The 12,885-nt window shown below is 28.9% G+C and overlaps 1 protein-coding gene across 1 annotated transcript; it reads right to left on the bottom strand.

The window, feature by feature from the left end:
• Positions 1-8,683: 8,683 nt before the first annotated feature.
• On the bottom strand, positions 8,684-11,034 carry LOC134830973 (DNA-directed RNA polymerase III subunit RPC4). The gene is made up of 5 exons (XM_063844594.1): positions 10,624-11,034; positions 10,380-10,552; positions 10,127-10,318; positions 9,696-10,063; positions 8,684-9,015 (listed from the first exon to the last, which is right to left on the bottom strand). Exons 1-5 carry the CDS (start codon positions 10,827-10,829, stop codon positions 8,893-8,895), a joined length of 1,062 nt encoding a protein of 353 aa, XP_063700664.1. The 5' UTR covers positions 10,830-11,034; the 3' UTR covers positions 8,684-8,892.
• Between the last annotated feature and the right edge of the window lie 1,851 nt (positions 11,035-12,885).

The raw sequence follows: 12,885 nt of genomic DNA, 5'->3' as shown, positions 1-12,885 counted from the left end.
TAAAAAACAATTTCAATAGGGACGCATGCCAGTTCAGGGTCACAAGCGAAAACAAAAAAAAATCTTGTAAATAAAAAAAAGTGATGTTGACCATCAAAATTGTTTAATTTTGTAATTATTATTTTATTCAACAAAGGACTGTCACACAATTATTAGCAAGTAAGAACATCTAGATTTAAAAAAAAATTAAACTAATTATAAATAAAAATTAATTTAGTTTAAATTGGCCGGCAAATGTGCAATGAATGAATGTTTTAGCAAAAAAAAAAATAAAATGTAAATTAAATACTGTGTTATTTAGATTTAATGAAAACTTTTTTGGGTTTCGAAAAAAAAAATTAAAAAAAATATAACCTCAAATCATCGATTTATGAAATAGAATAAATTCAATAAACGAAGATTTTTCCTCCCATAATAAATATTGAAAACCTACAATAATTTTTATGATAAACACAAAAAAAATGGATTAGATTAGAAAATAAAATAAAAACATAAAAAAATAGTAGACGAAGGTAACTTGTACTAAAAGCCTCTCCATATTTCTTAAAACATTCCATTCCGCGTAAAAAAAAAACGAAAATTAATTTTTAAAAATAATTTTTTCAAATCTTTTTCAAATCATCACGAATATTTGCTCTAAAAAACAGCATTTTATTATGAAATAGTATTTAAAATAATTAACATAATATTAACTGAAAATAAAAATAGCGGTAGAGATACTTAACTAAACAATTATAATGACTGTTAAAAAAAAGTTCTAAAAAAAATTAGAACAGCTGTAAAATGACGGAAAAGGGCTCGCATGCCTCTCGAATGTATCCAAAAAAATTTGTATTTTCCAAATTATGGACAATTGAATTAATTAATTAATTATAAATAATAATAATATTTAACGATAAGGGTAAAAAAAACAGTTAAAACGTATTTTAAAAAATAAAAAGGGACCCTTTGTCCAATTAGCTCTTATTTGTAAATTGCATGGAAATTTCCAACAGTTGAAGCAGAAAAAAGACATCTTAACCTTAAAAAAAATTAAAATATGAAAAAAAAACAATGATACCTTTACCGTTAAATTAAAATGAATACTGATAATGTTACATAATATTATTATTAAAATAATACTAAAAATTACATTAAAAAAATTTCTAGTCAAAGTTGTTTAATTAAAAAAAAGAAAAAAAAATAAAATTAAATTTTAGATATGAAAAGTAGTTGTACTATAAATAATATAATTTAACGAGTATATTTAAACATAATTAAGGATACTATTGATACCCTCAAAAAAAAAGTGAATGATTATGAAAAAAAATTAATAAAAAAAAAACTTTTAAAATATATTTGTTAAGAGATTTGGGAGACATGATTGAATATTATTTTTAAAAAATATTTATTTAAAAATAAAAATAGAGAATTTGTGTAATTTTTTGTTTGTAGATTGAGGATTAATTATAATTAAAAAAAAAATTATAAAAAATAAGAAATTGTAAGAAAACTGATGATTACTACAAAAAAAAAATTATTATTTATTTATGAGAATGAAATAAAAATATTTCATAGAAAATTAAATATTTAAATTTTTTTTTCTTGAAAAAGTAGGCGGTTTGTCAAAAAAAAATTTTGACATAAAAAAAAATGTTGAATCCTTGTACGAAATTTGAGAAGCCTTTTGTCGTTGAGCCTCAAGTTGTGACATTTTTGAACTATGAGAAAGATCGGGTTTACATTAAAGAAGTTTTAGTCAAAAATAATGGTTCTGTAAGTATTTAAAAAAAAATTTTTATGTGAAATTTGATGAATTTTCTTAAAGCTTTGTGATACAATTCACGTGAATTTCAAAGAAGAAGTTTCGGATGAGATTTCGTTAAATATTAAAGGATGTCAAAGACTTGTTCCTGGATTAGATTTGATATTAGAAGTTACTTTCAAGCCCAATCGACGGTACAAGTGTCAGAAAAAAGATCGAGTTTTCGAGGTTGAGTTACTTGTTGAGATCAAAGGGAAGCAGAGTTACAAATTTTTGTTGCCCGTTATTCGTAAGGTTGAGTTTGAAATTGAATTTTTAGGTTTTAATTGAAATTTTTTGAAAGTTCTTTCACCAAATCCATCATTTGTGTTTCCCAAAGAAGTTTTTCTGCCAACGGTTTGTTCAGGGATTCTTTCATCTTCAACAATTTTCTTTTGCAATAATAGTCCTTCGATTCAACGATTTTCGTTGTGGGTTTCTAAAGATATCAATTTGAAACCTTATAGAAAAATTTACTCAATTCCGTCAGGCAAACATGAGATTTTGACAATTCAAGCAAAGCCTGGAGAGATTGGCGAACACAAAACTCTAATCCAATATATACAATGTGATTGTGAAAAGCAAGATTCAATCTCGATCCTTCTTTGTTGTGTCGAATGTTTGCCAGTTTACGTGCGAAATACTGACATAAACTTTCCGGATACTTATTTGGGATTGAAGAACGAAGAACAGATTGAAATTGTGAATGATGGAGATCAAAAAGTTAAGTTCAAGTTCATTGATGATGCATCAAATTTCTTTGAGATGGATCCTTTCAAAGGTGAAGTTGATCCAAACTCATCTGTCAGAGTTAAATGTACTTTCCATCCTCCCTGTGACTTTGAATCCACAAATGGTTCATGTTCATTTATCCATGAAGTCGTTAAGTTCAGATATGGTTCAGGATCAAATCAAAAAATCACTGAAGTTCATTTGAATGGCATTGCATTAGCTCCAAAAATTGTAATCCTTCAAAATGAGATTGAATTAGGATCAATTCACTGCGGAGAAGTTATTGAATTCAATCTTGAATGTCGTAACGAAGGTCTCATTGATGGCGAAATTGCTGTTCAGGTACATCCATCCATTGTTAATAACTTACAAAAATTATTTCCCATATTTTTTAAAAAGGATATCGAGTCACGATTTGATGCTGAAATCACCATCGATCCTCAAATCCTTTCATTGAAGCCAAATGATCAAGGAACATTCCATGTGAAGTACATAAACTGTCACATTGGAAGGTTTCTTGAAAATATCGCGTTAAAAGTTAAATTTGGTGATTTGTTGAATGTACAAATCAATGGAAAAGTTGAAAAATTAACAGTTCAAATCTCACCTGAAGTACTTGACTTTGGAGAAGTCTCTATCTGTTGTCGTCAATACCAATGTATGAGAGTTAAGAACATCTTGAATCATCCCATCAAAGTTGATTTTGAGTTTGATGGTCAAGAATGCAGATCAGCAGAAACTTTGTTAAGCTTCGATGAGTTTGAAGCAACTAAACCTTCACAAATGGTTGAGATCCATAAAAATTCAAGTTCAATTTCGTTCGCATCTTATGTTTCAACAGCATCTCAAGTTGAGTTCAGTAGTTTGTTGGAAAAGTTACTCGTTGAATCTGAGGATGAAATCAGCAAAGATCAAATTGAGAACTCCCTGTTTTCATCTATTGAAGCTGTCAATTCTGTTCTTGGGCAGATCCTTTGCCAAATTGATGATTATCTTGATGTTGATGATTTTCGTCAAAACCTTCAACGTAATGTGCATCAAATGATCGATGATTGGATTGAAAGTAAGCAGCTTGTTGATTTGTTAGTTGATGATGTCCTTGAAGATCTATTGAAGGATTATGAGATGAATCAACATTGCAAACCTTTGATCCCGTTCTTTGAGAAAAAATGGATCCTCAATGCAAATACTCAAGAGTACAGTTTGGGAGTTGCAACTTCAATCCTATTGAAACCTCTTGAAATGCAAACTTTTCGTTTGAATCTTGTACCTAACTGGCCTGGCATCTTCCGGAGTCGTCTAAAAGTTTTCGTTTCTTGGAATGATGATCGTCCCTGTTCAAGTTCATTCTCAATCCCCATTTTTCACAATTGCATCATCCCAGATCTGGTTCTTTGTCACACAGACATCATTTCTCTCGATCTCTTTGTTGGTCAAACCTCCTGCAACATCATCCGTATTCGAAATTTGAATGAAAACATTGATGGATTCATTCGTGCTTCAATGTTTGAAAATGATGAAATTCAAATCAAATGCATGCCAGAGAAAGAAATCGTTCCTCGTGACACGGAAGTTAACTTCAAGATCACTGTAACTCCGTTAGTAACTGGAAACCTTCAGTACAAATATGAACTTTACATCTTGGGAAGCGATCAACCTTTAACACTGACTTTCAAAGTGAACTCAAGACCTGTTCGAATCAAAGTTGATCCAAAAGAAATTATTACGGAAAATATGTTGCCGGGAAAGGTTGAATCAACAAAGTTCATTATGATGAATCTCACACCTGTTCAACTTGAATACCAATTGAGACTTGCTCCAAATCGTTATGGAACAGAAGCCTTTCAAATAGAACCTTATGAACCGTGTTTGTTGCCTTATGACATCGTTGAAGTTGGGATCAGGCAATTTTTTGACACTCCGGGTTATTATGAGACTTGTTGCTTCATTGATGTTCATGAAGACTATGGGGTGAGTAAAATTTTTGAAATTTCTTTTTTTAGATAAAATTAATTTAATTTTAGTTTGAAAAATGTCAAAAACTAATAAAAATTAAAAATTCTTAATTAATTGAAAAATTGAAAAAAAAAAATTTTGCAAATGTCAATTCAAAATTTGACCGTTAAAATTTTTAAAATTTATTTTCTCATTAATTTTAAAAAGCCAAACAAAAATAAAAAAAAAATTATAAAAGATATTTAAAGTTTTTTACGGTTTTTGAGGTCTGTAAAAATCAAAAACTTAAAAAAAATAAAAAATGGCCAAAATTTTTGTACAAAAAATTTTTTATCAAAAATTTTGGGAAATGTTTTATTGAAAATTTGCACAATTGCACAAAATTTTAAAAAATTTTTTCAATTTTTCAAAAAAATTTTTAAAATATTGACTAAATAACAGAGCATAAAAAACACAAAAAATAAAAAATGTCAAAATTTATCAAATAAAATTTGTAAATGTCATTTCAAAATATTACCGTTTAAAATTCATTTTTTCATTAATTTTTTTTATTTTTCATAAAAATTGTTAATTTTTTGTCAAAAATTTTAATTTAATTTATTTTTTATCACTTTTCACAGAAATCACAAGAAATAAAAATAAAAACTCACGTAATGGGAATCCCATTGAAGATTTTTCCCGCCATTAATGACAACTTATTGGATCTCGGAATGATCATTTACAACAAAAAACCGTATTCACAGTTGGAGTTTAGTGTCGAAAATACAGGACGAGTAAAATATTTCGTTATTCTAAAGTTGATGTACGATGAGGACTTCAAAATTGATGAAAATCGAGTCGAAATCCAACCAAGAGAATGTAAAACTTTCACAATACAAATTTGTCCAAAAGCTCCAAAGAACATCAATAATGCTTTATTTTTCAATGCATCGCAAACGGGCAAGAATAAGGATTTTGAAACTTTTAAAATGATTAATTTCGAAGGTAAATTCATCAAACAAAAAGTTTCTTTTAGCAAAAGTGAAGTTTCAATGGAAATTCGATACGATGATGATTTTACAGAAAAAGGACATGGTAAAGTTAAATTTTTCTTTTAATTTTTTTTTTTTTTTTTTTTTGATTGTAATCTTTTTAAATTTTGATTTTTTCTCAATTTTAATTTTTTTTTAATTTTTTTTAATTTTTTTTTTTTAATTTTTAATTTTTTTTAAATTTTTTATATTTTATTTTTTTAGTTGTATTTTTTTATATTTAATTTTTTTTTATTTTTTAAATTTTTTAATTTTTTTTAATTTTATTTAAATTTTATTTTTTTTTAATTTATTTTTTTTTTTTAAATTTAATTTTTTTAGCAACAATTCAACTAATGAACGATTCCCTCATTTTTCTGCTAATCCATTGCACAATAAATGGAGATTACGAACTAATCGATGCCGAAAATTGTCAAATCGGAAATTTTCTTGATATTGAACTCGCCTCAAAAGAACGTCGAGAGCTTATTATCCAATTGAACACGAAATTGCTTCAAAACCACGAAAATCAATCAAAAACGTTTCCCGCCAAATTAAAAGCTTACGTTGACGGAAAAGTTCAAGCAGTTGCAAACGTTTCAACAACTCTCAAATATCCCACAATCGAGATTCCCGAGACTTGTTTTCAGATTTTTCAATCCCAATTAGAGGTTTTTACGACTTTTGAGATTCGAAATGCGGAAAATATTGACGCAGAGTACTTTTGGGAGTTGGTAGAAGAAAGTTTGGTGTTCGAAGGTTTGGAAAAAAAGACGAAGTCTGAAGTTAAAAGTGTAATTGATGAAATATTTGACTGTGAAAAAGAATTTAATGTCATGGAAAATTATTTAAATGAACAAAAATTGGAGGAAAATGACGAAGAATTAATTGAAGAACTTTTTTCGGAGGAAGAAGATGAAATTTCTGAAGTCACAAGCATCAAAAGTCAGAAAAAGTTAAAAAAGAAGTCAAAAAGGGTTAGTATTGGCTCGAATATCAGTGAAAAATCGACTAAAGAAAAAAAATTGAAAAAAAAGAAGAAAGAAATTGAACCGAAAAATGCAAGTTTAGAAAATTTTTCTACAAAAATCAAGAAGAAACGAAAGTCCAAAGGCTCAATTAACAGTGAAAAATCAATAAAAAGTGTCTCAATTGCTCCAGAAACAATTAAAATTGAAGAAATTTCTAAACCAATCATTGAAATTACTGCAAAAGAGCTCGAAAAAGGCATTTTTGAGACTTTAAACGACCTTCAACCGTCCTTCAATGCATCGCCTTTCGGTTTAAAACCAAAAATCTCTGACAAAAACTCGATTTTAAGAAATCTTTTGACAATTTCTCCCTCAACCGGACTTCTTCAAGCAGGAAAATCTCAATCCGTGTCATTATTTTTTAAAACGAACCCATTTCCATGCAAATATTCGTTCGATCTGAAGTTAAAAATCAATCATGGTTGCTCGAAACTTGTTAAAATCTTCGTTATTAACGACGAAATCCATTTAGAACTGAACAAAACTGAGATTGACTTTGGATCTCAACCTTGGTATTCAATTTTAAGAGATTCCTTCACGATTTCAACTACAAGTTCCATCCCATTGAACGTTAAATTTATAAAAAATCCCGAATTTATTAATTTTGACATGATAAAAGGACAAATTTTACTGAAAAACGAAGACGAAATCAAGTTAAACAGCAAATTTAAAAAACAAAAAGTGAAATTTTTGACATTTTTGGGAATAAATCCGGATTTTGAGACAATTCTTGGCATGGAAGTCAACAATCGAGCCTCAATTCTAATGAAAATTTGCGGAAAAAGTCAAATTCCGAACGTTACTTTTTTAAATTGTCACTTAACGATGTCTCAAATTGATCAAAAAAGGCTTGAATCAGATTATTTCGCTTTAAAAATTTTTTTTAATAAACGAAATAATGAAAAATCTCCGATAAAAGTAAAAAAAATTGTTAAAAATGAACATGAAACATTGGTCGCTCCTGCAAATTCAAGAGTTTCAATCGCTGCAAATGACTTTTCTGACGCGATTTGCGAAAAACTCGACTTGGAACGGATATTTTTTGAAGAAATTGGAGATTTAATAACATTAACTTCAGATATGAAAGTCATTCGTCACTTAAAAAGCCAGGAAATAATTTTTGATCCGTATTTCGATCAAGCAGAATTAGACGAACTTGGATTTGAAGTGTTAACATCTTACGTAAAATTTAATTTTTTTTTTAATTTTTCAAAAAAAAAAATTTTTTTAATTTTTAGCCTTCAAATAACCTTCCAAGCTTCTGGGAAATCAAAAATTATCTGGAACAAAGTCAATTAATCCGAAATTACAACAATTCATCAGAAGTAAAGTCAAAAATTGACCATCTCGCGGGGAGTTATGTGCTTCAAAAGTTCAATTCTGCTCACATGAATGCTACTCCGCGTTACATTTACAGCGGCAGACCCACAAATTTCGTAATTGAACCGATTCCCGAAAATTGTTTGAACGTTCAATGTTACTCGTTGGATATGGGAGACTTGAAAATCGGAGAAAATCATCAATTTTTGTTCGAATTCATGTTTCATGGACCTGGAATTTTTAATGCGGCGATAAGAAGTGAACGAGAAATTCCCGGATTGAGTGTTAAGGTTCGAACTTTCAAAAAAAAAATTTTTTTTTAAATGATTTTTTGACTTTTTTTAGTTTCAACCGCCTGAAAATTCTTCAAATTCGTGTCAAAATGAGGTTCCTTTAAAATTTTTAACGAAAGAATACTATCCTGAAGCTGTCAAATCTAAAGCTCGTTACCATCCTTGCCAAGAATTATCTCATGCTCATTCTCATGATTTCACTCAGAGCCTCGTGCATGTCCGAAAACCTTTGAATTTTGATGAAAAATATGAAATCAAGCAATTTTACAACCAATTAAGTGTTAAAAATGCAAAAATTAAAGTTCGTCATCCGAATACTATGGCAGAAATCTTCCAAGAAACGACTCGAGATGCTTCTGGTCAAATTTTTCGCATTTCAATTGATTTTCTGCCAAGCCCAAATGTTTATGGCAAAAAATTCCTCGAATTTCATGAAATTTTGCATCTTGATGTGCATTTAGGAGTTTCCGTTGCTCTTCATTTAAAGGCGAAAATGTTCCCAAAGCATCCAGAAACGTCTTGTGAGTGCATCAAACCAGACGAGTGTCTAAAAAATAATTAATTTTAAATGAAATAAATTTATTTTCAACATTTTTTTTTCGCGCATTGCATTTTTTTAGAATCTCGCAGACGTAATAAATATAACAAAAAATTACGAAGGTAGATTATTTAACGAATTTTTTTTTTTGCATTTGATGATCACAGTGTTGTCTAGCTACTCGTATCTTCCGACATTTTCGGTAGTGTTTCCGCTGTGTGATCCAATGCTATGACTTTTCGTTAAATAATTGAGGCCAATCCGGGGTAACCGTTAATTTGCCTTTTACTTTTCCTAAGTTGACTATATTGCCGCTGCGTTCTTCGCGGTTTGTTGTGATCGAGACGACTTCCTAAAATTATAAAAAAAAAATATTATTTAAAAATTAGAAAAAAAAAAATAAATTATTTAGATTTGAATATTTTCATTAAAAATCGATCGATTTTAATTTTTTTTTCTTAATTTTTTTTTTCATTACTCAATTTGACTTGAACTTTTTTATTTTAAAATTATTTTTTTTTATTTTTTTTTTTATTTTTTTTTTATTTATTTTATTTTTTATTTTTTTTTTTTTTTATTTTTTTTATTTATTTTTATTTATTTTATTTTTTTTTTTTTTTAACCAAAACAATCAAAATTTTTTAATTAAAAATAATTCGCTTAAAACATTTATTAAAAATTAAAGAAAAAATCAAATAATCTCCTCACATTCAAAATAAATTAATAATATTTTTTAAACTTTTTTTTATAATTTTAATTTTTATTTTATTTATTTTTTAGAAAAGCCTAAAAAATATTTTTTTTTTAATTCCCTTCAACAATATTTTTTAAAAAAAAATTATTTTCTTAAAATTTTAAAATTTTTTAATGAAAAATTAAAAAAAAAATTATTTCAAAAAAAATATTAAAAAATAATTTAGGATTAAATACAAATTATTTTTGTTAAATTATTTTAACTAAACAAAAAATTACATGAAAATTTTTTTCAAATATTAAAAAAAAAATTTGAAACAAAAAAAAAGTAAATCTCACCTGTAAAAATGTAGAATCAATTCCATGCGTGACATCATACGAATGTCCACTCCCGAGCACTAATTTCAATTTGCCGGATTTGTATCGCACTAATTTGCCGATTTGCCCCTCCGGGAGATCGTGCAACGTACAAAAATTGTTTGGGGCTTTTTTGAAGCCATTCTCCGCGGAATCGCCATCCATTTGGTCCTCCTCCATTGGCACATCTTTGGAAACTGTCGCTGGCAGTGCATCCGGCATCTGGAGCAGCAACAGTTGTGAGGCTTGTTGTTGCTGCAAAAAATCCCCGAACGACTCTTCGGACTTTGTCTCGAGCTGCTCTGAGAATTTTGTTGAAAGCGTTTTTATGTCTTCTTGTTTAACTTTATCTAAAAATTTAATTTTTGTAATTTTTTTTTTTAATTTTTTTAGACAAGAAAAAAGAAACTTACAACTATCTAACGAAATTGGCATCACTTTATCGCTGCTTGCTGATGACTTGTCATCTTCCATGTCGTCGTCATCATCTCCTAAAATATCTCTAAGTTGCTTACTTTCTAGTTCGGGATCGACTTTGACGTTGATCTTGTTGAGTGTTGGTCTCGTTAACGTGTCTGAGGCTCCAGATTCGCGAGTGCTGTACGCTAAAAATGCGAAATTTCATTAAAAATCATCAAAAATCCTTCAAAATGGGAAAAGTCTCACATCGACTGATTTGTCGTTTAATATTAAGAGCTCCGGCTCCCTCGGAGAAGAGACCTTGCGTTTGTACCAAATGTGAATTATGGCCTCGTTTTCCTCGATCAACTCCTCTTCCGCGTTCTCCTCGACCTCCGCCTCTTCCCCGAGTACTGTTATTAAGATTTGGTCTAACATCTCTACAAAAAATTAAGAAAAAAATTAAAAAATTTGTCAAAAAAACGTCGAAAAATCCTTGAAATCAACTCACGCATTTTTATTTCGTTGTACATTCAGGTTGGGTTTGAACTCGCGTTTCGTGCTTGCCGTATTTGTGGTTTTCATATTGACACTTGCCAAGCCGCCCAACGTCAAGTCTCGCGATTTCAACGACGGCAAACGATCTTTCCTGAGCAAATCCATCTCATTTTTCACTTTTATCGTGCCCGAAGTTGTTCCGCCGCGAGTCGACGACATTTCTGCCTTGTTGTAACTTTTCCTCTTTGGCAGACAATCACACGGAATTCACGGAAAATTGCCACGCTTTTGGCACAAAAGTCACGTTGCTTGCCCGAAAAAGTATCCGGAGAATCACTTTTTTCATGGAAAATGTCGCTAAAAGGTGTAAATTGTTGCTAAATGAACGACAAATTCGGTGCACATTTGATTTCGGGGCTTTTATTTTGACTCACGTTGGAATGACAGTTGAGTCGAGTCGAGTCGAAGTCGATTCGAAGGAGATTGCAAACTCGCGGATCGGTTGAAGCTCGACATGTTTCCTTTGACATGATTTTGATTTGAAAACTAAATCAAGAGCAAAACTAAATCAAGAGAAAAACTGTGTCAAAAACTGTTTCAAAGCAATTTTTGTCAAATCTTGCTCCAAAAATAATGGATAAAAATTTATCAGGGGGCTCTAATTTGTCATTTTTATTTATTTAATAACTCAAAACTGCTAAAAAATTGAAACTGAAAAAAAATTTTTCCTTTGACATAGTTTTGTTTTGAAAACTAAATCAAGAACAAAAAAACTGTGTCAAAAACTGTGTCAAAGCAATTTTTGTCAAATCTTGCTCCAAATGGATAAAAATTTATCAGGGGGCTCTAATTTGTCATTTTTAATCATTTTTTAACTCAAAACTGCTAAAAAATTGAAACTGAAAAAAAATTTTTCCTTTGACATAGTTTTGTTTTGAAAACTAAATCAAGAACAAAAAAACTGTGTCAAAAACTGTGTCAAAGCAATTTTTGTCAAATCTTGCTCCAAATGGATAAAAATTTGTCAGAGGGCTCTAATTTATCATTTTTAATCATTTTTTAACTCAAAACTGCTAAAAAATTGAAACTGAAAAAAAATTTTTCCTTTGACATAGTTTTGTTTTGAAAACTAAATCAAGAACAAAAAAACTGTGTCAAAGCAATTTTTGTCAAATCTTGCTCCAAATGGATAAAAATTTATCAGGGGGCTCTAATTTGTCATTTTTAATCATTTTTTAACTCAAAACTGCTAAAAAATTGAAACTGAAAAAAATTTTTTCCTTTGACATAGTTTTGTTTTGAAAACTAAATCAAGAACAAAAAAACTGTGTCAAAAACTGTGTCAAAGCAATTTTTGTCAAATCTTGCTCCAAATGGATAAAAATTTATCAGGGGGCTCTAATTTATCATTTTTAATCATTTTTTAACTCAAAACTGCTAAAAAATTGAAACTGAAAAAAAATTTTTCCTTTGACATAGTTTTGTTTTGAAAACTAAATCAAGAACAAAAAAACTGTGTCAAAAACTGTGTCAAAGCAATTTTTGTCAAATCTTGCTCCAAATGGATAAAAATTTATCAGGGGGCTCTAATTTATCATTTTTAATCATTTTTTAACTCAAAACTGCTAAAAAATTGAAACTGAAAAAAAAAATTCCTTTGACATAGTTTTGTTTTGAAAACTAAATCAAGAACAAAAAAACTGTGTCAAAAACTGTGTCAAAGCAATTTTTGTCAAATCTTGCTCCAAATGGATAAAAATTTATCAGGGGGCTCTAATTTATCATTTTTAATCATTTTTTAACTCAAAACTGCTAAAAAATTGAAACTGAAAAAAAATTTTTCCTTTGACATAGTTTTGTTTTGAAAACTAAATCAAGAACAAAAAAACTGTGTCAAAAACTGTGTCAAAGCAATTTTTGTCAAATCTTGCTCCAAATGGATAAAAATTTATCAGGGGGCTCTAATTTATCATTTTTAATCATTTTTTAACTCAAAACTGCTAAAAAATTGAAACTGAAAAAAAATTTTTCCTTTGACATAGTTTTGTTTTGAAAACTAAATCAAGAACAAAAAAACTGTGTCAAAAACTGTGTCAAAGCAATTTTTGTCAAATCTTGCTCCAAATGGATAAAAATTTATCAGGGGGCTCTAATTTATCATTTTTAATCATTTTTTAACTCAAAACTGCTAAAAAATTGAAACTGAAAAAAAATTTTTCCTTTGACATAGTTTTGTTTTGAAAACTAAATCAAGAACAAAAAAACTGTGTCAAAA

This window comes from Culicoides brevitarsis, chromosome 2 (genome assembly GCF_036172545.1).
Source record: "Culicoides brevitarsis isolate CSIRO-B50_1 chromosome 2, AGI_CSIRO_Cbre_v1, whole genome shotgun sequence".
Classification (NCBI taxonomy): domain Eukaryota; kingdom Metazoa; phylum Arthropoda; class Insecta; order Diptera; family Ceratopogonidae; genus Culicoides; species Culicoides brevitarsis.
This window is presented reverse-complemented; position numbering and strand designations above follow the sequence as displayed.

Excerpts from the sequence above, each read along its gene's own strand:
- LOC134830973 (XM_063844594.1), bottom strand. The coding sequence starts at position 10,829 with ATGTCGTCGACTCGCGGCGGAACAACTTCGGGCACGATAAAAGTGAAA. Across the intron at positions 10,553-10,623 it reads GTACAACGAAATAAAAATGC|AGATGTTAGACCAAATCTTA; the intron begins GTGAGTTGATTT and ends AATTTTTTGTAG. Across the intron at positions 10,319-10,379 it reads TAAACGACAAATCAGTCGAT|CGTACAGCACTCGCGAATCT; the intron begins GTGAGACTTTTC and ends TCGCATTTTTAG.